This window comes from Dysidea avara, chromosome 2 (genome assembly GCF_963678975.1).
Source record: "Dysidea avara chromosome 2, odDysAvar1.4, whole genome shotgun sequence".
NCBI lineage: Eukaryota > Metazoa > Porifera > Demospongiae > Dictyoceratida > Dysideidae > Dysidea > Dysidea avara.
The window spans coordinates 31,662,813-31,689,802 of NC_089273.1; the positions used below are offsets into that span (position 1 = coordinate 31,662,813).

General features: G+C 37.4%; 1 protein-coding gene across 1 annotated transcript; it reads right to left on the reverse strand.

Moving 5' to 3' along the window:
• Positions 1 to 25,329, reverse strand: LOC136248001 (spectrin beta chain, non-erythrocytic 1-like). Its single transcript, XM_066039819.1, has 9 exons — positions 25,183 to 25,329; positions 24,943 to 25,023; positions 24,545 to 24,637; positions 23,790 to 23,878; positions 5,896 to 6,017; positions 5,010 to 5,083; positions 3,322 to 3,492; positions 1,862 to 1,865; positions 1 to 302 (listed from the first exon to the last, which is right to left on the reverse strand). The coding sequence occupies exons 1-9, from the start codon at positions 25,327 to 25,329 to the stop codon at positions 1 to 3; spliced, it is 1,083 nt and encodes a 360-aa protein (XP_065895891.1).
• Between the last annotated feature and the right edge of the window lie 1,661 nt (positions 25,330 to 26,990).

A 26,990-nucleotide genomic window follows, 5' to 3' on the forward strand; every position in this document is an offset into this window, starting at 1 on the left:
TCACATAGTTAACATGTAACGCTTAATGGTCATACCAGTAACTGTTAGTTTAGCTGGATTTGATGTGACACTACCTCCATCATTACTAATAGTACAAGTGTAGGTGTTATCATCAGATGACCTCACATCTGGGATCACCAGGGTATTGGTGTTTATACCAGTCACTTTACTAGGAAATGATCCTGATCCAATTGTCCACTGGTACTTCACATTATCACCAGTAGCAGAACACTTGAATATGGCTAGTTGTGTGATACCAACACTTTGTGATGATGATTGTGCTAATACCTCCGGAGATTTCACTATAATAATATTATACACAATACAATAGTTCTAAAAACTCAGTAGTATTTTGCATGTGCATGGTAGTTAAATTTAATCAAGTAGCGTGTACACCCAAAACAACTAAGTTGTAAACAATGGTGTGATTTTCAAAAAAAAAGAAGAGTTTTATGAAATCAGCAGAGCTGCCTGTAATATGATGTAAATTTAACAACAATTCTTAATGTTTTCAATATTAACATTCATTTACATATAGCTACCACTTTTGAATTCAAACTTTTTATTACCAGTGTTGGTTGGACTCATTATGTTTATTAAAAAGTAATATATTATTTATTAGACTCTATTTAGGCTGTTTTGGTTGGGTAATAAATCCACCTTGCTTTCTAATATACTCCACGCCTTCAGGCACAATATAATTATAACATATGCTCAAAGTCTAGGTTTATCCAATTGCTATGCATTGTTCACATGCAGTGATTTAACGAGCGCGATTATTTTGTCACATAAGGAAGCATAGTTGCCATGGCGCTATATAGTATTATCGCAAGAAAACCAGCTGCTTTTTCCAAGCCTACAGCAGAAACAGCCGTGGATGAGGTAAGTAATCTGAGTGTAATGTGAAATAGAGTCTAAAGCAGTTATATGGGTACAAGGTGGAGTCTATGAAATTTATAAATCCTCAGGCCCTTAGTAGTGTCCTCGCTTCACTCGTGCGCTACAGCCCGGGCCTTCAGATTTATAAATTTCATAGACTCCACATTGTGCCTGTATAACTATTATTTAGTCATTACTACAGCACAAAGTAATTCATTATGGTTATATGCTAGACTACTAATATATTATTACTTTTATGAGATGTCTAATTAAAATTGCTAGAAATTCAGCTGCCTTGTCTTCTTAGACCTGAGTCAAATACGTGCCCAAAATACTTTCAAGATTTTACCTATTATGCTCTTCAGGATTTTCATTTTACATGTATGCCTGCATTATGCTCCTAACATACAATTATCTTGGAATATTTTAATCAGTAAAAGCACTATTAGAGTATTTTACTATAAAGTGACTGTTCTATTAGTCTAGAGAGCATTGATTTTTGTACAATGCATTTGAGTGCTCTTTGCAGTTTGCATTTACACCGAGTGCTTTATTAGAGATTGTTGATCTAATTTCAAGCAATTAAGCTCGGTAGTTTGAAATCATGCTAGCATCATGCTGGTAAAGCACTCTAGCCTATTTTTCCTTTTATTATGCTGACATTTTGATGCAGGCCTATAGTCTTAATCCAGCTGTATCTTGGCTGCAGAACCTATTATAGCTACAACTTACAACTTAACATGTGTTCAACTTGTGTTAACCATATTATTTAGCCTGTCAACACTTTGATCAACATGAACTATTAAGGTCACATGATTAGATTAATGATGCTCACTTATTAGAATAGTGTCAGCTATGTGATGGTTGTTTCATGGATTATTGACCATGTGTAGAGAGTGTGCATACTATGTTTTTAATATAGTCAGCCAGTTATTGACAAGTTATACTTTAACAAGGTAGTATTATTGCAGTACTGCACTACTGCACTACAAGAGTAACACATTACATTCACAAAGTAATGATATTACTAACTGTCTGAAGGCATTAGTTAGTCAGTCAGTCATCCATTCAGTCAGGCAGTAGAAAATTCGCTATTTTTTAAATCCTGTAGCAACTTTTTGGAAGCATTTCAGGTCATATTGAAAGCACTTATGTGTTTGGTTATACCTAACCAATAATGCCAAGGTGCCATGAAGATATTGTGAGGCTGGTTTTAGAGTGATATTTTGGCCAAACCTTCATGATCCTTAATATACAGTACTACCATGCTGTATGATATAAGCTCAGTCACTAAATACTGCAAAGATCCCTTAAGAACAGACAAAAAGTAAATATTACAGTACCGTCCAGCTACTGTACATCTAGTTCTAAAATATGGTAGAATGTAAAAGCAAGTAACTACAGGCCTATAAGTTTAACATCACTAGTTTGTAAATCCCTGAAGTGACTAATTCAGGAAAAAATGATGCAATGCCTTCTGGAAAACAGTATGACTACTCACATGGCTTTTTCCTAAGAAATCTTGTTTCACGAACCCATTAGAAACTTTTGAATTATGGACAGATGCAGTGGGCTCACGTTTGGTGTTAATGTGGTCCAGCTGGATTACAGCAAAGTCTTTCATTCAGCACCTCATCTTTGACTTATTGGAAAATGGAATACGGGTAAATGTTTAGAAAGTTTTTTGCATGATTGATCCAAAATAGTAGTACTAAATGGAACAGAGTCTCAGTTATTTAGTGAGAATACAGAGATGGGCAACTAAGCTTGTAGTTGCTCTAGCTAATGAGTCAAGACTGAAAGAACTTGGAATTTATTCTTTTTGCTGCTGAAGAAATTGTGGTGACCTTATCGAGACATATAAACCACTGAAAAGTTACTGTGATATTGACTAGTTGAAATTATTTACACCTACATAACCCCATCACCCACACAAGTGGTCACCATCTGAAGCTCTATAAACACCAATGTGGACTGCAACTAAGAACTAACTTTTTACCCCAAAGGGCTTGTAAATCAATGGAACTGTGTATCAGTTGAAGTGGCTTCATATCAGCTCTAGACGACTTGTGGCTTGTCACAGGATAAGGATATGGACAAATGCTTAGTACCTAAATTTCTGTTTTTGTATCAACTTGTATGTATATCCATTAAACTATCAATAGAAATAAAAGTGTGGGATACCTTAACTTACGTCAACATGATGTTTTTTTATAAATAATAATAATAATAATGGAATTGTGACATCATTATAAGGGAGAAAAACTGATTACTACGATAAAACACTATAACAATGGCTATAACTAATTACCAACAGCCAATTCTTTGCTATAGAAACCTGGTTTTGCAGCTAAATAAAGCCTAAGATTAAGTCTGTGATAATGTGATACTCTAGAATGGCTATCATGTTTTATTAGTGAGTGTTAAAAATCATTATTATACCATGCAGTGTGTTAACTTCAAACTATTACACAGTAGAGGAATCACATCATAAGATAAACGAGGCAAATAATAACGTTCATGGCATTCACCATTATGTGCTGCAGTTGTATCAACATAATCCACTGATGTCTCCTTCATTAGCTCTTGGTGTGATGTGTTTGGAGGATCTTTCTGGAAATTGACAAACAGAATGCATACATCACTGCTTGAAGTATCTTAGTTTACTACAGTGGTATATCCCCAGTATATGGAACAGTTAATTGTTTGTTATTTTAGTAGTTTTCAGTAAACCCGCATTCACTGATGTTTTACTGAGAGTTTAAAACTTAGTAAAATAATTATGTTCCATATACTTAAGTTTACTGACACTTTACTATCAGTATAACTACAGTAAGGCATCTTAACAAATTAGTAAACTAAGAACCTTCAAGCAGTGCATGTACACAATCACAATGAAACACAATGGGGCACAAGGGAGGGGTCCATAATGTGTGCATTGCATGTACTGTAGTATGCCAAACAGTACCAGACAGGTTGAAGTAACACCAAAAATCAAGCCCATAGCCAGGATGCGGCTCCCAAAAAGCCATGACGAAAAAAGATGCAAAATCCAAGGTAGTGGCTAAGAAATGGCTGCAATGGTAGGTTAATGGTAAAAGTTTTAATAATGACAATTCAGGTGAATTTATGTTACCTCCTCCAAGTTTCACTATAAGACTCAGCATCTGAATTGTTGGCTCCAAATCTCTTTCTCCTTTCGATAGTCAAAAAAGACGGGTAAAAAGAAGCTCCCAAGCTGGAAATAGGCTAACTTTGGAGTATACAAATGAAGTGAAATCTAATCCAAAACAGCCAAGCTGTAAAAAAAGGTGTGCCATTATTAAAATTTTTACCATTAACCTATAATCACAGCCATTTCTTAGCTGCCACCATGGATTTCACATCTTTTTCACTCGCAATTCTTTTACTTGTATATCATACTTTTATTTGAATAAAATTCCACAATTTAAATATAATATTATCTTCTCTACAGGCTTGTTTGTAGATGAACTTTCTGCAGAGTGACTAGTCTCTACAGCGTAACTTATTTGTAACCAGATTTGCGAAAACAGGTCTTCCACACACATCCAATTCACCAAATTTGACGGTTTGCAACTTCAGTTTGGAAAAGACTATTGACTTGAAATTTGGTCAGAAGTGGGCACCAACGTAAGGTAATTACTGACAAAAATTTTAAGTTTACATGTTACTTGAATACCAAATTATGGTCTGTCACGTTTATGGAATCAGACATGTGTGGAAGACCCCTTTTCACAAATCCAGTCACATTAATTTTGTAGCTGATCTCTGTACAGGGTTCAAGGGGCAAGGCTACGGGACAGTTGAGTGCTGTAGACCTTCAGCTTTTGTGTTGTGAAGTTTTTAAAAATAAATAAATGCTCACTATAGGTGTACTTGACTACAAAGTAGCTTGGGTTTGTACATGGGATGCTTTCAATAGTGTTTCTATTACTTTTATAGTATATATCACTCCAGTGAAATACCTGTATTATAGACATGCAATTGATTGATATCAATACTTGTATTATCGGTACCATTTTCAAGGTATATCTGTACATGTACAGCCCTACTAAAATAGATGCAATACAAACACAGTGCACACACACACACGTACAAACTAAATTCACCTTAGAGAAGTAATGATGGTAGGATGCAACATAGGTCATGATGGACATCTCATCTGGTTCTTCAATATCAATATCTGTTAAGGTATTATATGTGATCTGCTGAGCAAAAACTCGACTTGCTTGGATAATTCTATTTTTTAGATAAATGCCATTGAAATACAAAAAGTATGATCTACAAAAATAATTTAATGCATATTTTAATCGCTCCAGTAAACTGTGAAGGAAGGAATACATGAGTTGAGGTACTGTATCTATTACACTACTAGATTTGCCTCTTCATGGAAAGTAAAAAATAATGGTGTTTCAATTCTCTACAATAATGCAAATGTGAGGTATGTGTGCTTGTTTACATTGCAGCCAAATGTAATTTTATCGTCGCCGTTTCTTAGCTTGATCAGCCTTCTTGCTTAATGGCATGGGTGGATACAGGCCACACACTGTACCTTGATGAATGCCCCAGTTCATGGTGAACACAATGACACAAGTCCCAACTCAGTAGCATGTTGCAGTCATGACTTATGATCAATTTAATGAGCACCTGTAATTTATTTCCATATAGGCACTGTACAAATGGATAGTTTTGCTTTTCTTGCTGTTTATCACTATGTATAACTCCAAAAGTACTCACCAGATAAGGCTGAAACTTTAACAGCCCATTGTTTTTTGACTGGTAGACAACAAAGAAGTTGTAAAATGAAGTTAGTGAAAATGCGGGTTTTTACTCAGCGGGTCACATAAGAAATGCATAATGTTTACACAATTAATTTGATGATTAAAAGCAGCTAGACCATTATACATAACTGCCCAGTAACAAAACAAAAGAGTTTAAGAAGTATGCTTGTATATACAAATAAACATGGTATCCACAGAAGCTACAATAGATCACCTTCAGGATCAAGTATCTGAGGTATTTCCAGTTCCTGTTCAGCCACCTTGAAGGCATTGTTGAGATTATCCATGTGACTACTGGGACTAGCCAATAACTGGTCATATTCTATCAGGTCAGGTCTGCAATAAAACAGTAATGTACACACATGGGAAAACAAGTTGATGTTGTGCTCCTTCTAAAAACCAGGTGCCATGCAGCTTGCTAAATCCTAAACAATATATGTGACTGGATTTTGGAAAAATGATCCAAATCGCACATCGAGATAAACGGTTTTAAAGAATTCAAGTCAGCATAACTCTCCAAGGATAGCAAGCACGCGTATGAAACTTACACTAAAGATGCACCAAACGTGTAGCTATCCACTGGTGGTGTTATTTTGATTTTTCCTGATGTGCGATTTGGATCGGTTTTGTAAAATCTGGTCACATATTATTAAAAATTATAAATTTAAAAATGAAGTAGGAATCCAAGAGATAAAAAGTAGTGAAACAAGAGATGAACGATGGTAGCTATTACAGCATAGCTCGGTGGGAAATCCCTACTTTGGCATGGTATAGCAATTATTTTGTGTTCAATGCCAAAGTAGGGATTTCCCACCGAGCTATGCTGTAATAGCTACCATCATTCATCTTTTGTTTCACTACTTTTTATCTTTTGGATTCCTACTTTATTTTTAAAATAATTTTTAATATACTAGTTTGTTTAGTTTTTGTTAAGGCATACAGCTAGCTACAAACATGTGACTGTTCTATTAGGGTGACTGCTGTATTAGAGTATCTCAAGTCAGCCTGCAAAGATGTGCACTTGCCCAAAAAGGGGCGTGATTTCGATTAATTATTAGAGTATTTCGAGTCAGCCTTCCAACTTGAAGGTGTGTGGTCACTGAAATACAGCTAGAGTAAAAGGGGTGTGTCATCATGGTTGTGGTTTCGATCGATAATGCATAGAATGAAGAATGGGCATGATCTTGTGACCTATTGTGAAGCTATCTAGTACCGGTACCTCTGTACAATAGCCTCCATCATAGATTACATCAGTAAGGAATATATAATCTATGCCTCCGTACAGTAGCGTAGTCTAAGCGCCTTAAATAATCTTGTGGCATCTATTATACAGCTTAAAGAAAGTGTTGATATGGAAAATTAATGCCTTGATATGGTTTCGTTGGATGAAGAAGACAAGCAGCCTGATTGAAGATAAAAGAAAAGACAAGGAAGGCGCAGAGGGCACACACTCATTGGAATCCCAAAAGGCACATCCCACTGGTGAGTTTGTTATTGTGGCGTAAAATGGTGGCCATGCACTGCTTCGTTTGGCCTCTAGGCTTGCGACTGTGGTCAGTCAGGCAGTCAGTTTCAGTTTTTGGCGATTTTTAATATTGTGTATCCGGCCACCTGTAAGTGTTTTGTTGCATTTAATGCTGTTTTATGTATTATATGGACTAGTACTATTCCGTAAAGGCGATTTTAGTCTCGTAAGATATCTCTAGGATGATTTTTAAAGGCAGAATTTTGGGCAGTACGTGAAATTTTCACCTGGATTCCTACTTAAATGGTACGACCGTACCGTTTGATTTAATAGGTTTTTGTTACAAGTAATTGCAATAATTTTGCAGTTTGTAACTAGTCATTTATTTTACAATTTTCTATTACATTGCTATGCAATACTAAGGTAGTGATATTCAAATAAACCACTTTAAACAACATATTATTCACAGATGTACCTTCTTAACTGTTTTATAGTTTGCCTATATATATATCATACACTACTGTCTATAGTAGGGACCACAAAGGAGTAGGCATGGCCCACGAAATAATATCACCCAAAAAAAACAGCCTCAATTTCCCCTAACGACAGTCAGGAAGTATTGGTTAGGTGAAACTATGCCCAAACAAGCTTTCAGATCAACCTGAAACACTTTCAACAAGTTGTTACGGAATTTTAAAAATAATTTATTTAGTGGAATTTTCTACTGACTCAGTAAGTAAGTAAGTAACTGACTAATGCCTTCAGACAAGCGTAACTCGATAACGGCTAAGGCTACGGGCTTGATTTTTTCACTGTTTGATGTCGCTTCTGCCCGACAAGTACCTTTTGGCATACCACATACGTGCAATGTATTCTTCATGGACTTACCAGTTTGTGTCCCAATCATCTTTGTTGACAGCGAAAAGTGTCGATTTGGCGATAGCACATGATGGCTTCCCTTCGTAACAGAAATCATCCGTATTTGTCATAGTGGCTATTTTGATATCAGAGGTGCTTTTCAAACAGTTCTTGATTCATACTGCTGTGTAACGGGTTGAAGATAGCTGACAATGAAACGTAATGGATGCTTCACTTTTCAGACGATAATTGATATAACTGGGGCACGCGGCACCATTTCTTTTGGTATGCGTGGATTGCAGAGGTGCTTTTCGAACAGTTCTTGATTCGAAATGCTGCGTAACAGGTTGAACATAGCTGACAATGAAGTGTAATGGATACTTCACTTTTCAGACAATAATGGTACCTAGTTTAATTGGAATACAATAAACAGTCAAGGAGTTATTAGCAATTGTTCACGAAAGATAATACTAATATGTTATAGGATAAACACTTATGGGAAAAGCCGAAGATCGGTACATGCATAGGTTAACTATTGAACTTCAAAACCACCATGGAGATTTCTACAAAACCACCATGGCTTGAAAGAAATCGAGCTAAAGATCACAAAAATACAGCAAAAAAAGGGTGTAACAATTACACAATCAAGATTTGTTAATTAAAATAATTAGACTGGTATAAACTCCACCTTTGGTGTAAAAATTATACTCTGACTTGATGGTAATGCTTATAATACATCTCTGGAAATGTACTCAGGAAACTAGCCACATTGTGATGAGTGGCTCAAGGTTTATTCTGACTCTGAGGTTTATTCCAAGAGAAACCAATTCATGACATTATGCCAAGCATAGGGTCAAAAATGTAACTACTGTTTAGCTGCAGAAATGGACAATTCAGATTACCAGCAAGCTTTTGGGACTCACTTCAGGATGAACCAAATTCACCTCGATGAAACACTTGAGATGAAAATCCATTAGTTCTAGACTGAAACGTCTTAGATTTGAGCCTTACCGTGAGTGAATAGTACTCTGGTGAGATTTATGGAAGTTCTATCTAATCCAAAACAGCCAAGCTGTAAAAAAGTGTGCAGCCCTCAAAAAGGCTATGGTGAAAAAAGATGTGAAATCCAAGGTTGCGGCCAAGAAATGGTTGTGATGGTAGGTTAATGTAAAATTTTAATAATGACAATTCAGGTGAATTTTTGTGCCGCTTGATCTTGGCACAAAATTCACCTGAATTGTCATTATTAAAATTTTTACCATTAACCTACCATCACAGCCATTTCTTGGCTGCCACCTTGGATTTCACATCTTTTTTCACCATAGCCTTTTTGAGGGTCGCACACTTATTTTACAGCTTGGCTGTTTTGGATTAGATTTCATTTCTTTTTGTATTTGTATACCCCATATATTTTAACCTATCTTTTTTTCTTTACCACAGGAAGAAGAAAAGACGAAGTAGATGTACTTTAAATATTTTATCAGTAAATGTACAAATTATATATAATTATATATTACATAATTATATTGATTACAGAAATCTCCATGGTGGTTTCTTTGTAACTGAACAATCTACAAGGTGACTTCTTCTAGATGTTCTCTCTACAGGGAGAATTGTTTGTAGCTGAACGATCTACAAGGTAACTTCTTCTAGCTGATCTCTCTACAGGGTAGTTTGTTTGTACCTGAATTCTGTACAGGTGATTTATTTGCAGCTGAGCTCTTTACAGAATGGTTTCTTTGTAGCTGAACTCTCTACAAGGTAACTTCTTCTAACTGATCTTTCTACAGGGCAATTTGTTTGTGGAAGAATTTTATACAGGGTGATTTCTTTGCAGCTGAACTCTCTACATGGTGGTTTCTTTGTACACTGTAGCTGAACTCTCTACAAGGTAACTTCTTCTAGCTGATCTCTCTACAGGGTGATTTGTTTGTAGCTGAACGATCTACAAGGTAACTTCTTCTAGCTGATCTCTCTACAGGGTGATTTGTTTGTAGCTGAATTGAGTGAATTCTGTACAGGTGATTTGTTTGCAGCTGAGCTCTTTACAGAATGGTTTCTTTGTAGCTGAACTCTCTACAGGGGAACTTCTTCTAACTGATCTTTCTACAGGGCAATTTGTTTGTGGCTGAATTTTCTACACGGTGATTTCTTTGCAGTTGAACTCTCTACATGGTGGTTTCTTTGTAGTTGAACTCTCTACAAGGCAATTTCTTCTAGCTGATCTCTCTACAGGGAGATTTGTTTGTAGCTGAACTATCTACAAGGTAACTACTTCTAGCTGATCTCTCTACAGGGTGATTTGTTCGTAGCTGAATTCTGTACAGGTGATTTGTTTGCAGCTGAGCTCTTTACAAAATGGTTTCTTTGTAGCTGAACTCTCTACAAGGTAACTTCTTCTAACTGATCTTTCTACAGGGTGATTTGTTTGTAGCTGAACTATCTACAAGGTAATTTCTTCTAGCTGATCTCTCTACAGGGTGATTTGTTTGTAGCTGAATTCTGTACAGGTGATTTTTTTGCAGCTGAGCTCTTTACAGAATGGTTTCTTTGTAGCTGAACTCTCTACAAGGTAACTTTTCTAGCTGATGTCTATACAAGGTCACTAGTTTGTAGCTGAACTCTCTACATGGTGGTTTCTTTGTAACTGAACTTTCTACAAGGTGACTTCTTCTAGCTGATCTTTCTACAGGGTGATTTGTTTGTAGCTGAACTCTCTACAAGGTAACTTCTTCTAGCTGATCTCTCTACAGGGAGATTTGTTTGTAGCCGAACTCTCTACATGATGGTTTCTTTGTAGCTGAACTCTCTGCAAGGTAACTTCTTCTATTGATCTCTCTACAGGGCGATTTGTTCGTAGCTGAACTCTCTACATGGTGGTTTCTTTGTAGCTGAACTCTACAAGGCGATTTCTTCTAGATGAACTATCTCTTTCCATAGTTGCATGAACTCCCTACAAGGTAACTTCTTCTAGCTGATCTCTCTACAGGGTGACTTGTGTGTAGCTGATCTCTATACAGGTTTCTTGTTTCTAGCTGATCTTTTGAATTCTCTTCAGGGTGACTGCTCTATTAGGATGACTGCTCTATTAGAGTATCTCGATCTCGCACTTGCTGCACCAAGTTGGATTTCGTGTTATAACTCCGTGGCTTTAAGTCTGATTCTTGTATACAATTGATGAGCCTTTCTAAGATGATTACTCCATCTGTACAACGATTTTCAAAGCATTATCCCAAGCGGTTTATCTGGTAGGCGTGGCAAGCAGTCGTTTTTTTATTAGCTAATCTCGATTGCGTAGTTGTTACACACTGTTAGTTTTTTCGTTGTATCTTCCTGGTTTTTAGCTCGATTTCTTTCAAACCACAAAAGGTTTGAGGTTCAATAGTTAACCTATTCACTCACCGATTTTCAGCTTCTTCCCATACGCGGTTTACCCTGTAGGCGTGACAACATATTGGTGTTATTGTTCGTGAATAATCGCTCATAACTCTTTGCCTGTTTATCGTATTCCAGCCACAGTTGGTACAGAGATCCGCCTTTATACCCCCCTTCTGTGTGCCAACTTTCAAGGCAATCGGATATGGCGTTCGAGCTTTATAGCAGTTTTTGTAAGTGTGCGACAAGAGGAAGAAAAATAGGAAGAAAAAAAACGAAGAAACTAAGCCAATGTTTGAAGTCCCATATCTCGGGAACGCCTGGAACGATTTCGCTCAAATTTGGAATGTGGAGTGCTGAAGTTGGAGGGCATGTCCACAGCAAAAATCATCTTGTTTCATCAAGGAAGCACAGAGCTATGGAGGTGCGAAAATTGCGTTTTCTTTCTTTCTGTCGAAATACTCACGGGTGTGGCTTCTTGGGCCGCACGATACACTACCGTGTGTCTTGATATCAACCACCTTATTAATTTTATTCCTTCAGGCTTGATTGACTTTGATGGGTATTAGTTGGAAACTGCCTTGTTAACAGTGTGTATTCATGCCCCCAGTGACTGTTGTATCCTTGCATTGGTTTAGTCTATCAAGCTGGCTGTACAAGTAGCTATGCAGCAATTTTGTGGGTTTGAGATACTCATCTGAGGCACTTTGTATTGTAGCCACTTGTGGACTAGTAGTCATGCCACAAGATTTACCCAATAATACTAGCCAATAACATGAATAGTACTCTGATATCCTCTATTACAACTTAAGGCACCTATTTGTTAAATGTGTGTTGTCTCGTGGATTGTAGTACAGTATGCTTGCTGTGGTTTATAGTGCAACATGATATATATTATCTAATCAAAAACAGCCAAGCTGTAAAAAAAGGTGCAGCCCCCAAAAAGGCCATGGTGAAAAAAGATGTGAAATCCAAGGTGGCGGCCAAGAAATGGCTGTGATGGTAGGTTAATGGATAAATTTTAATAACGACAATTCAGGTGAATTTTGTGCCGTTTGGTCTTGGCACCAAATTCACCTGAAATGTCGTTATTAAAATTTAACCATTAACCTACCATCACAGCCATTTCTTGGCCGCTACCTTGGATTTCACATCTTTTTTCACCATGGCCTTTTTAGGGGCCGCACCTTTTTTTACAGCTTGGCTATTTTTGATTAGATATCACTTCTTTTTGTATTTGTATACTGCAAAGCTGGCCTATGGCTGGCTTTGGGGCTTTTTTAACCCATGTGTTTTTTTCTTTACCATAGGAAGAAGAAAAGAACTTAAAGAAGATTTTTAATACTTAAATTATTTTTGATTTATTAGTAATTATACAAATTATATATACATATATTTATTACATGCCCATTATTCCCCACAGGATAGTTTTTTGCAGCTGATCTCTCTACTGGGTGACTTGAAATGTAGCTGAACTATATACAGGATGGTTTCTTTGTAGCTGAACTCTCTACAAGGTGACTTCTTCCAGCTGGTCTCTCTACAGGGTGATTTGTTTCTAGCTGAACTCTCTACAGGTGATTTGTTTGCCGCGAAACTATCTACATGGTGGTTTCTTTGTAGCTGAACTCTCTACAAGATGGTTTCTTTGTAGCTGAACTCTCTATAAGGTGACTTCGTATAGCTGAACTCTCTACAGGGCGATTTTTTTGTAGCTGAACTCTCTATAGGGTGATTTATTTGCAGCTGAACTCTCTACATGATGGTTTCTTTGTAGCTAAACTCTCTACAAGGTGACTTCTTCCAGCTGATCTCTCTACGGAGTGATTTGGTTCTAGCTGAACTCTCTACAGGTGATTTGTTTGCAGCTAAACTCTCTACATGGTGGTTTCTTTGTAGCTGGACTCCCTACATGATGGTTTCTTTGTAGCTGAACTCTCTACAAGGTAACTTCTTCTCTACAGGGTGATTTGTTGTAGTTGAATTCTCTACAAGGTGGTTTGTTTGAGGCTGAACTCTCTACATGGCGGTTTCTTTGTAGCTGAACTCTCTACACAGTGATTTGTTTGCAGCTGAACTCTCTACATGATGGTTTCTTTGTAGCTGAACTCTCTACAAGGTGACTTCTTCTAGCTGATCCCTCTACAGGGGGATTTATTTGTAGCTGAACTCTATACAAGTGATTTATTTGCAGCTGAACTTTTTATGTGGTGGTTTCTTTGTAGCTGAACTCTCTACAAGGTGACTTCTTCTAGCTGATCTCTCTACAGGGTGATTTGTTTCTAGCTGAACTCTCTACAGGTGATTTTTTGCAGCTAAACAATCTACATGGTGGTTTCTTTGTAGCTGAACTCTCTACATGATGGTTTCTTTGTAGCTGAACTCTTTACCAGGTGACTTCTTCTAGCTGAACTCTCTACGGGGTAATTTCTTTGTAGCTGAACTCTCTACATGATGGTTTCTTTGTAGCTGAACTCTCTACAAGGTAACTTCTTCTAGCTGATCTTTCTACTGGGTGATTTGTTTGCAGCTGAACTCTCTACATGGTGGTTTCTTTGTTGCTGAACTCTCTACAAGGTGAATTCTTCTACCTGATCTCTCTACAGGGTAATTTGTTTGTAACTGAACTCGGTACAAGGTGCGTTTTTGTGGGTGATCTCACTGCAGGTTGATTTGTTTGTAGCTGAACTCACTAAAGGGTGATTTGCTTGTAGCTGAACTCCTTGCATTGTGTGTAGTTTCTAGCTGATCTCTCTACAAGTTGATTTGTGTGTAGCTGATCTCTCTGCAGGTTGATTAATTTGTAGCCGATCTCTCTACAGTGTAATTTGTTTGTAGCTGAACTGTCTATAAGGTGATTTGTTTGTAGCTGATCTCTCTGCAGGTTGATTTGTTTTAGCTGAACTCTCTACCTGGTGATTTACTTGTAGCTGAACTCCTTACATTGTGTCTAGTTTCTAGCTGATCTCTCTACAGGATGATTTGTTTGTAGCTGATTTGTGTGTAGCTGATCTCTCTGCAGGGTGATTTGTTTGTAGCCGATCTCTCTACAAGGTAATTTGTTTGTAGCTATAAGGTGATTTGTTTGTAGCTGATCTCTCTGCAGATTGATTTGTTTTAGCTGAACTCTCTACAGGGTGATTTGTTTCTAGCTTATCTCTCTACAGGTTGATTTATGTGTAACTGATCTCTCTACAAATCAAGCTGATTTGTTTGTAGCTGATCTCTCTGCAGGTTGATTTGTTTCTAGATGATCTCTCTACAGGTTGATTGGTTTGTTGCTGATTGCTCTAAAGGTTGATTTGTTTGTACTGAACTCTCTGCAAAGTGTTTTGTTTGTAGTTGATCTCTATACAAGGTGATTTTTTGTAGCTGACCTTTCTTCAAGGTGGTTTATTTCTAGCTGATATCTCTACAGGGTGATTTTTTGTAGCTGACCTCTCTTCAGGGTGATTTGTTTCTAGCTGATCGCTCTACAGGTTGGTTTGTTTGTAGCTGAACTCTCTACAGAGTGATTTGCTTGTAGCTGAACTCCTTACATTGTGTCTAGTTTCTAGCTGATCTCTCTACAGGGTGATTTGTTTGTAGCTGATCTCTCTACAAGTTGAATTGTGTGTATATAGCTGATCTCTCTGCAGTTTGATTTGTTTGTAGCCGATCTCTCTACAATGTAATTTGTTTGTAACTGAACTGTCTATAAGGTGATTTGTTTGTAGCTGATCTCTCTGCAGGTTGATTTGGTTTAGCTGAATTCTCTACAGGGTGATTTACTTGTAGCTGAACTCCTAACATTGTGTCTAGTTTCTAGCTGATCTCTCTACAGGGTGATTTGTTTGTAGCTGATCTCTCTACAAGTTGATTTGTGTGTAGCTGATCTTTCTACAGGTTGATTTGTTTGTAGCCGATCTCTCTCCAGAGTAATTTGTTTGTAGCTGAACTCTGTACAAGGTGCTTTTTTGTAGGTGATCTCATTGTAGGTTGATGTGTTTGTAGCTGAACTCACTAAAGGGTGATTTGCTTGTAGCAGAACTCCCTTACATTGTGTCTAGTTTCTAGCTGATCTCTCTACAGGTTAATTTGTTTGTAGCCGATCTCTCTACAGGGTAATGTGTTTGTAGCTGAACTCTCTATAAGGTGATTTGTTTGCAGCTGAACTCTCTACATGGTGGTTTCTTTGTTGCTGAACTCTCTACAGGGTGTTTTGCTTTTAGCTGAACTCTCTACAGGGTGATTTGTTTCTAGCTTATCTCTCTGCAGGTTGATTTGTGTGTAACTGATCTCTCTACAAGCTGATTTGTTTGTAGCTGATCTCTCTGCAGGTTGATTTGTTTCTAGCTGATCTCTCTACAAGTTGATTTGTTTGTTGCTGATCGCTCTAAAAGTTGATTTGTTTGTAGCTGAACTCTCTGCAAAGTGTTTTGTTTGTAGCTGACCTCTCTTCAGGGTGATTTGTTTCTAGCTGATCTCTCTACAGGGTGATTGTTTGTAGCTGACCTCTCTTCAGGGTGATTTGTTTCTAGCTGATTGCTCGACAGGTTGATTTGTTTATAGATGAACTCTCTACAGGGTAATTTGCTTGTAGCTGAACTCCTTACATTGTGTTTAGTTTGTAACTGATCTCTCTACAGGGTGATTTGTTTGTAGCTGATTTGTGTGTAGCTGATCTCTCTTCAGGGTGATTTGTTTCTAGCTGATCTCTCTATAGGGTGATTTTTTGTAGCTGACCTCTCTTCAGGGTGATTTGTTTCTAGCTGATTGCTCGACAGGTTGATTTGTTTGTAGATGAACTCTCTACATGGTAATTTGCTTGTAGCTGAACTCCTTACATTGTGTCTAGTTTGTAGCTGATCTCTCTACAGGGTGATTTGTTTGTAGCTGATCTCTCTACAAGTTGATGTGTGTAGCTGATCTCTCTGCAGAGTGATTTGTTTGTAGCCGATCTCTCTACAAGGTAATTTGTTTGTAGCTGAACTATCTATAAGGTGATTTGTTTGTAGCTGATCTCTCTGCAGATTGATTTGTTTTAGCTGAACTCTCTACAGGGTGATTTTTTTCTAGCTTATCTCTCTACAGGTTGATTTGTGTGTAACTGATCTCTCTACAAGCTGATTTGTTTGTAGCTGATCTCTCTGCAGGTTGATTTGTTTCTAGATGATCTCTCTACAGGTAGATTTGTGTTGATTTGTTCATTGCTGATCGCTCTAAAGGTTGATTTGTTGTAGCTGAACACTCTGCAAAGTGTTTTGTTTGTAGCTGATCTCTCTACAGGGTAATTTGTTTGTAGCTGAACTCTCTCCACAGTGACTTGTGTGTAGCTGAATTCTGTGTAGCTGAATTTTCTAGAGAGTGACTTAATTGTAGCTGAATTCTCTACAGGGTGCATGACTTGTTTATAGCTGAACTTTCTTCAGTGTGACTTGTAATGTTCTGAATTTCTACAGTGATGTATTTGTAGCTTAACTCTCCACAGCGTGACTTGCTTCTTGCTGAACTGTCTATAAGATTAACTTTTTGCAGCTGAACTCCCTACAGAATAACTTGTAATACAATAGAATTCTATAATAGAGTAAATAAATTAGCTGAATGCTCTATTAGGGTGACTGTTCTATTAGAGTATCTCGATCTCGCGGCTTTCGAATCATAACTCAGTGGTTTGTAATCCAATTCTTCTATACTACTGCAAGGACTTTCAATGAAGATTATTCCAGCTATTCACCAATTTTCAGCTCATTGCTCTAAGCGGTTTTCCTAGTAGGCGTGAAAACTAATACTTTTTATTCCTAAAAGTCGATCGCGTAATTGTGACACAGGTTGGGTTTTGTGTCATATCTCCGTGGTCTTTATCTCGATTCCTTTCAAACCACCAAAAGGCACTCCTGCGATGGTTACTCCATCTACATAGCAATTTTCAACTCATTCCATGAAGCGGTTTACCCTGTAGGCGTGACAACAAATCGATCTTGTTTTACGTGAATAATCGGTCATAACTCCTGAATAATTCATTGGATTTGCACCAAATTTGATTCTAGGATTCGCCTTTGGACTCCCCTTCTGTGTGCCAAATTTCAAGGCGATCGGAATACGCGTTTGCGTTTTATAGTAATTTTTGCAAGTGTGCGAAAAGACGAAGAAGAAGAAAAAAAAAACGAAACTTTGGCCACTCGTATCTCGGAAATGGCTTGAGTGATTTCCTTCAAATTTGGAATGTAGACTCCCCTAGCTGGCGGGCAAATCTGCAGCAAATTTGGTTTCAATGGTATCACCGAGATTCAATAGTGTGAAAATGACGTTTTCTTTCTTCCTGTCAATATACTCACGGTGTGGCGCGCCGGCTTCTTGGGCTGCACGACACACTATTGTGTGTCTTGATGTGGTGTATAATGTCAGAAATAATGTTATTGGTCACAGGATTTTCCAGCTTTGTACTGATTTTCCATTGAAAATGAAAGGTAAATTTATTGGTCCAAAATGTTCAACTGTTGTTAGCGTGTGTAAAATATTTTAATATAAATTATTAGAAATGTGTCAGGCCAATACAACGGTGTATAGAAGGTCACCACTGTCTAATGGTGTCAGTGACTGTTCTATTAAAGTACATTAATTTTCAAGTAATTTTTTGCACACTGAGGCACTTTTATAGTTCATATAATGCCTAACTTGAAAATTTTAAATATGGATATAATTGAAACAGTGAATAATACAGCATGTAAATGCATCAAATATCTCTTATAGGACAGTCACTGAGGCATTTAAGCAGTGGCGACCTTTTGTACATTGTTTTGGTTTATTGTTGACCTTGCACATCTCAAGTAAGTTCAAATCTAATCAAAAACAGCCAAGCTGTAAAAAAAGGTATGGCCCCTAAAAAGGCCATGGTGAAAAAAGATGTGAAATCCAAGGTGGCAGCCAAGAAATGGCTGTGATGGTAGGTTAATGGTAAAAATTTTAATAACAACAATTCAGGTGAATTTGTGTTGCCTCCTCCACTAGGATTCGGCATCAAATTCACCTGAATTGTCGTTATTAAAATTTTTACCCTTAACCTACCATCACAGCCATTTCTTGGCCGCCACCTTGGATTTCATATCTTTGTTCACCATGGCCTTTTTAGGGGCCGCATCTTTTTTTACAGCTTGGCTGTTTTTGCATACCCCAAAGCTGGCCATAGGCTGGTTTTGGGACTTTTTTACTTTTTCTTTACCACAGGAAGAATAATAAGACATTAATACTTCAACTGTTTTTGATTTTATCAGCAATTATACTAATTATATACATATATTTATTACATGTCTATTATTCCCTACTAGATAACTTGTTCGCAGCTGATCTCTCTACTAAGGGACTTGAAATGTATCTGAACTCTCTACAGGTGGTTTGCTTGTAGCTGAACTCTGTACAGGATTCTCTCTAGAGGGTGAATTGTTTCTAGCTGATCTCTTTACTGGGTGGTTTTTATGGTTGCTGAACTCTCTACACGGTGATTTGCTTGTAGCTGAACTCTCTACACGGTGATTTGTTTGTAGCTGAACTCTCTACGGGGTGATTTGTTTCTGCTGATCTCTCTAGAGTGCGATTTTTTTGTAGTTGAACTCTCTACAGGGTGATTTGCTTGTAGCTGAACTCTCTACAGGGTGATTTGTTTGCAGCTGAGCTCTCTGCAGGATGATTTGTTTGTAGCTGAACTCTCTACAGGATGGTTTCATTGTAGCTGGTCTCTACAAGGTGACTTGTTTCTAGCTGATCTCTCTACAAGGTGACTTCTACTACAGGGTGACTTGTATCTATAGCTGAACTATCTACAGGATGATCTCTTTGTAGCTGAAATCTCTACAGGGTGATTTGCAATTGTTTGTAGCTGAATTCTCTACAGGATGACTTGTTTCTAGCTGATCTCTGTATAGGGTAACTTGTTTCTAGCTGAACTCTCTACAGAGTGAGTTCTTTGCAGCTGAACTGTCTACAAGGTGACTTCTAGCTGATCTCTCTATAGGGTGACCTGATCTCTCTGCAGGGCGACTTTTATCTAGCTGAACTCTCTACAGGGTGATTTGTTTGTATCAAAACTATCTACAGGGTGATTTTTTTGCACCTGAACTTTCTACAGGGTGATTTGTTTGTAGCTGATCTCTCTACAGGGGGTGATTTGTTTGTAACTGATATCTCTACAGGTAGATTTGTTTGTATCTGAACTCTCTACAGGGTAATTTGTTTGTAGCTGAACTCTCTACAAGGTGATTTATTTGTAGCTGAACTCTCTACAGGGTGATCTGAACTCCCTACATTGTGTCTAGTTTCTAGCTGATCTCTCTACGGGGTGATTTTTTTTGTAGCTGAACTCTCTACAGGATAATTAGTTTGTAGCTGAACTCTCTACAGGGCGATTTGCTTGTAACTGAAGTCCCTGTATTGTGTATGGTTTCTAGCTGATCTCTCTACAGGATGATTTGTTTGTAGCTAAACTCTCTACAGGGTTATTTGTTTGTAGCTGATCTCTCTGCAGGTTGATTTGTTTGTAGCCGAACTCTCTACAGGGTGATTTGTAGCTGAACTCTCTACATGGTGATTTGTTTGCAGCTGATCTCTCTACAAGATGATTTGTTTCTAGCTGATCTCTCTACAAGATGAATTCTTCTAGCTGATCTCTCTACAGGGTGACTTGTATCTAGCTGAACTATCTACAGGATGATCTGTTTGTAGCTGAAATCTCTACAGGGTGACTTGATTCTAGCTGATCTCTATAGAGTAACTTGTTTCTAGCTGAACTCTCTACAAAGCGGGTTCTTTGTAGCTGAACTCTCTACAAGGTGACTTCTTCTAGCTGATCTCTCTATAGGGTGACCTGATCTCTCTGTAGGGTGACTTTTATCTAGCTGAACCCTGTGATTTGTTGTAGCTGAACTATCTACAGGGTGATTTGTTTGTAGCTGAAATCTCTTTTTTTTAAACTGATTTCACTGTAGGGTACCTTGTTTGTAGCTGAACTTTCTACAGGATGGTTTCTTTGTAGCTGAACTCTCTACAGGGTGATTTTTTGCAGCTGAACTCTCTACAGGGTGATTTGTTTGTACCTGAACGTTCTACAGGGTGATTTGTTTATAGCTGAACGCTTTGCAGGGTGACTTGTTGTAGTTGATCTCTCTACAGGGTTTCTTTGCAGCTGAGATCTCTACAGGGTGACTTCTTCTAGCTGAGCTCTCTCTTGTTTCTAGCTGATCTCTCTACAGAGTAACTTGTTTGTATAGCTGAACTCTTTACAGGGTGGTTTTTTGGTTGCTGAACTCTCTACATGGTGACTTGTTTGTAGCAGAATTCTCTACAGAGTGACTTGTTTGTATCTGAACTCTCTACAGTGTGACTTGTAATGTTCTGAATCTCTACAGCGATATGTTTGTAGCTGAACTCTCTACAGGGTGACTTGCTTCTAGCTGAACTGTCTATAAGATTAACTGTTTACAGCTGAACTCCCTACAAAATAACTTGCAATGTAATAGAATTCTATAATGGAGTAAATAAATTAGCTGAATGCTCTATTAGGGTGACTGTTCTATTAGAGTATTTCGATCTTGCATTTGCTACACGGAGTTGGCTTTCGAATCATAACTCAGTGGTTTATAACTTGATTCTTCTATACTACTGCAAGGACTTTCTATGATGATTATTCCAGATACATACCGATTTTCAGCTCATTGCTCTATGCGGTTTGCCTGGTAGGCGTAATGACTAATACTTTTTTATTCATAAAATTCGATCGCGTGATTGTGACACAGGTTGGGTTTTGTGTCATAATTATCATATCTCCATGGTCTTTATCTCCATTCCTTTCAAACCACCAAAAGGCACTCCTACGATGGTTACTCCATCTACATAGCAATTTTCAACTCATTCCATGAAGCGGTTTACCCTGTAGCCAGTGTAGGCGTGACAACAAATTGATCTTGTTTTACGCAAATAACCGGTTATAAATCCTGAACCATTAATCGGATTTGCACCAAATTTGATACAAGGATTTGCCTTTGGCCTCCCTTTCTGTGTGCCAAATGTCAAGGTGATTGGAGTACGCGTTTACGTTTTATAGCAATTTTTACAAGTGTGCAAAAAGACGAAGAAGAAAAAAAAACCAAGAAAAAAACCAAAACTTTGTAACTCGGAATGGTTTTAGTGATTTCCTTCAAAGTTGGTATGTGGACTCCCCTAGCTGGCGGGCAACTGTGCAGCAAATTTGGTTCCAATCGGAGTAGGTATCACCGAGATACAAAGGTGTGAAAATGACATTTTCTTCCCGTCAATATACCTACGGTGTGGCGCGTCGGCTTCTTGGGCCACACGACACACTATCGTGTGTCTGATATATAAGATTATTGATTTTCAGTTACTTTATGTAATCTAATGTATTGAAGCTATGTAATAGGTGTGTTTAACGAAGGGGTGTGGTCATAAAAATGCACTGCATGTGCAAATTACCAGCCATTTTTGTAGGGTAATAGAAATATTATGTCAACTAGAACTTATCAATCAAGCAACGATAAAAATGGGACTAAAACCATTAATAAACTCAGGCATGGTAAAATAAGTTACTTTTCAGACGTTACAGTAAGTATTTAGGAAGTAGTTTAAATTTTGCGTTCATAAACCAGTTGTACAGAAAATTCACCCCGTTATTCTTTTTCAGCAAATCCCGAGTACTGATAAATTATAACTGCAAGGTTTGTATTTCAGATAGTGATTACTTGATGCAGTATTGTAGTGTGCTGAAACACTTTGAAAACATTTGCCCCACATTGAATTTCCCAATCTTTTTGCCCCGGATTGCATTAAGTAAAAATGCGTCATTCCTTCTTGTTAAACCCGTCTATATGAAGTAACTACTATACATATTTTTACTTCAAATTTACACTGTATAGGTACTTAGACCACAGCAAGGTGAAATACTCAAATTTCATTGGCTATTTACAGGTATCTAAATCCTGTAGATCCCTTGTTCATGTCTCAATAGACTCCTATTTCTGTGGCGATACAAAACACGGCAATTACGCACCTGTAACATTGGCAACACATGGGCATTTAACTGCATAGCAAGCAGTTGACAGGGGCTTGTTCTACTCAAGAATGCTACATTTCTTGTGTTACAAGCAGCTGTGAAGGTGCAACAAGCAGCAGTGATGGTACAACAACTAGTTAGACATCGAAACACAGGGTTCAACGGAATATTAGAAACCCTCAGGCCTTGTAGTAGTGCCCTCGCTTCGCTCGTGCGCCACCACACAGGGCCTTTCCGGTTTCTAAATTCTGTAGAACCCTGTGTTTCGATGTTTAACTATTATCTAAATAGCTGTTTTCAAACATGTCTTACCTAGTGCTATACTTAAAATACAAAAATTCCTACATAATTACTAAAAATACTGTATTCAAAATTATAATTGCAATTTGGTGTCCGACACTTGATCAAGTTAACACATCTGGGAAACAGACAATATCTGCAATTCCAGTTAACCAAAACATTATAATCTTCTTATATCCTGGGACAGTTCAAGGATAACTCTAAAAATCGTTGCCATACAATAGCTTATAAGTTGCATAGGAAGGGAAGAAATGGCGATGTCTAAACAAACATTACTTTGTTGTAGCAAAAATCGATTTTTTAAAGCAGTGGCTTTCGAAGGTTTATAGCAGTCCACACAATATAACCAATATTGAAATACATGGAAGTTGTAGTCATAGGTCTTCATAATATGATTGCACTTCTAGAAAACATTGCATCCAAACGTATAGTAGCTAGCCAATAATACATGAGCTGCTCTAACATGCGTAATAATATACATTTTTTACTATTCGGTTTTTCTCAAAACGCATGCTTATGCCTCACAGACGGTGACATATAGAGTTGAAACCTGCAGCATTGAGTTCACCATGCATTAGACAAACACAAAATCTGTGAAAAAGATGTTTGTCATAAACAAATTTTAACTCTTCTTTAGTAGGCAAGTAAGACAATATCCAGATTGGCATGGCTTTACTCTTTCACAAAGAACAATGCATTAAAAATTTATGATTTTAAAATAGTAATACACTGCTATTTATACTCTGTTGTTGATATACACCATTTTATAGTGTAAAATTTAGGCTTGTGCTATGTACTATGTCAGGATTTTTCAGATCGGGTCACCTACATACGTATGTGTAATATGCATGGCAAGCTCACTTGATTTGTCAATACGTCATGTCTTGTTGTCCCATAACATGGATTATGCAAATTGCATACACCTCGCATGCATGTAGCACCATTTCAGGCACTGTAAGTGCCTGCTATATACATCTTACATATGCAACATTTCTAGTAGCGCACATACACCCATACACAAGTACATAAGGTGTGCAATGCACATGCTATGCTTGATGACACATTAACATACCCAGACGTGTTCCTCTGGCACCACAGTAAAAGAGCGCTCTTAGTTGATAGTTTATATTTCCCTTCTGCTCCCACCTGAATCTGTCGTATCTGATTATAGAAAAAAGATGGGACAATTTTAATTCAAGAAAACCATAATAATTATGTGACCGGATCTGCGAAAATGGATCTTATAGCCTTTTCAAATTTCCAATATTGACTAATTATAACTCTTCACGTTTTAACATATCACCTTCAAATTAGACCACGTAATAGTGCTATGTGGGGGGTATAATGTGACCAAATTTCAGGGTAGTACCATGTTCACAAGTGAACTTATGGGTAGCCATGCAAGTACATGTAATTGAAAAGGCTATAAGACCTTTCTACAGATCCGGTAACATATAACATCACCACACACTGTAATATTGTATGGGTAATATAATAGCAAATTCTGTGCACATATAGTACTAGTGCTCAGAAACAACAAAAAGGTACATCGATTACATGTATTGTACACCGTATGTAGTGGGCACTATTATGCATGTACTGTACATCACACATCTAACATTTGTATGCACATCCAACATACTGGTACATCATGTAATAATTAATGCATATTACATGTATATAGTACAGTATGTATGAATAACACACACACACACACGCACACACACACACACACACACACACACACACACACACACACACACACACACACACACACACACAAACACACACACACACAAACACACACTCACACATGTACACACACACCTGAAAATCCTGAATTATAGCCCATATGAGACCTAGGGTGATTTTTGGGTTCCCCTCAACTATATCTTGGTCATGAATATTTACTAGGTGAACCTGTAATGGGACACACATACATATGTAATCATGCCACAGCAAAATGAACAGTGTAATAAACAAATAAATAATATGTAAATTAATCATATTATTACTTAAAATGCTTAGTACATTTTACTATCTTTAAAAAGGAAACACCTTCGTCTACACTACACCTACGTACCTACTGCAAAAAGAAAAGGTGGCTGCTACAAAAGGGTAGCAAATCTGGACTTATCCTGGATAGCAATAGTAAGCCAGTAGTATAATTATAATAAATATTACCGCATAATACTTATGAATACGCAATACACAGGAAGCCTAACCTTTTTTCTCTTCAAGAATTTCAGTACAGTCATTACATTTTCTTTGTGATTAAACTTCGTATTACCTTTCGATGGCTTACCCTGTATAACACATACAAGTGGTGTATGGGATATTACACACATATACATTACATCAACACAACATATAATAATATGACTTTTAAATATAAGTTTGTTACATATTGATCCAAGACATCCCTGCATGTTTGTACTCAGCATTAAGGTTGTAATTATATTTACCGGACTCTCTCCAGATATCACTTCTAGTAGTTTCATCAGTACACGCCCATCACGAAGGTCAACATAAAGGTCTTCAAACTTTGGTAGTTCACCTTTGGCCTTGCGTAAGTGAGACTGCACCCATTTTGTGAACGTCTTCTTCTGCATCTAAATATCTAGCAAGGTTCCTGGTGCAGCAAAGCATGCACTGGTTTAAATTCATTTGTGGTATATAATAGTGTATATATATGGCCTCATCAGCAAGATGGCCCAACTTGATGAGGTCATAAACAGCTCAAGTACTGCAAACTTGTTACTTAAGCTTGATCTATATAACATAATATGTTTTACTGTAACAAGACGACCTTAATAAAGAGGTGGCTGCTTTGTTATAAGTTAGTGAGACTTCAATTTATTCCATCAAAAGGTACACTACACCCAGTGCACTACATTCTACTTCCTGTCTGACCTACTTACACATACTACATTAGGAAATAATACTGGTAATTGGAAAATGTAGAGGGTGTGATGGCGAATGACAATGGTATGTATGTACATGTACTTAACAGGCAGTTCCTGTGAATGTGTGTATACTGATGACTGTGGCATATGAGAAGCATTTTAACTAAAGCACTTCTTGATTTTTTGCCACTATGTATTATTAGATCTTACATATGTAACCAGGCTACAAGACATGCTACACATGGTTTTTACAGTTAAAAGAGACACCACTTTAGTCACTTTCTGTGATTGTTTGGGATACAGTATATAAAACTGTATTTTAAAGGTATTGTGCTTTAATTTTTAAATTCTCTTAGAGCATGCATCAGCATGTGACCTGGCCTGTGAAAAAAGGGCATGTGGGCACCTAAATTTGCCTACTCTTTCATACTTTCATGGGGCATAACTTTTTATGCCATTAAGCTATCTATGGCTTTGAAGTTTTCGGCACTTAATTAATTAAACATTCATTTGGCTTTTATTTTATAATAAAAGTTGCCAAATAGTATTATATCATCCCACTACTGAGATATGATTTTTATGGGATGGGGTGTTTATGCCCATATGTTCTTTTTTCGCAGGCCTGGTCACAAGAAATATACAGCAAATGTTTAAGATTTTAGATTTCAAATTGAGCTGAGATTTGAGATTCATAGAGGCTGCATGAAATTTCAAGTGATTTGATAACCCTCACACAGTAGTGTGACCCAAGAAGCCAGTGCACTACACCATGGGTACTATAGATTGACAGGAACACTATCTTACACCTATGTAGCTCTGTGATCCCTTACCCGATTAAAAAGGTTTTTACAGTATGTACATGTGGCCACCTAGATGAGGACTGAGGAGTTCACATACTAAATTTGTTGGATATCATGTTAGCCATTCCTGGGATATACTTCATCTTCTGCTATTACTATGCAAATGTCATCATAAAACACAAATGTTTAAACTGATCATGATGAAATCTGATGAACCCGAACTTTGGTACGTAGACAGATTAGCCATCATAGACAGCCCTTTCAGAGGTAAAGAGAAATCAGATTAAAAGCCACTGAGTTATAATGCAAAAGTGTAGTAAGTGCACGATCAAGGTACTTTGATAGAACAGTCACATAGAGCATTCACCTATGTTACTACATAACTCAATTAAAATGTTAGGCCATATAACATGTCGTCTTCTAGAAAGTTAAAATATGTTACACCCTGTAGAGAGATCAGCTACAATACAAGTCATCATAAAGACAGTTCAGCTACAAACAAGTCACCTTGTAGATAGTTTAGCTAGATTGCTAGTCACCCTGTAGGGAGTTAAGCTACAAACAAGT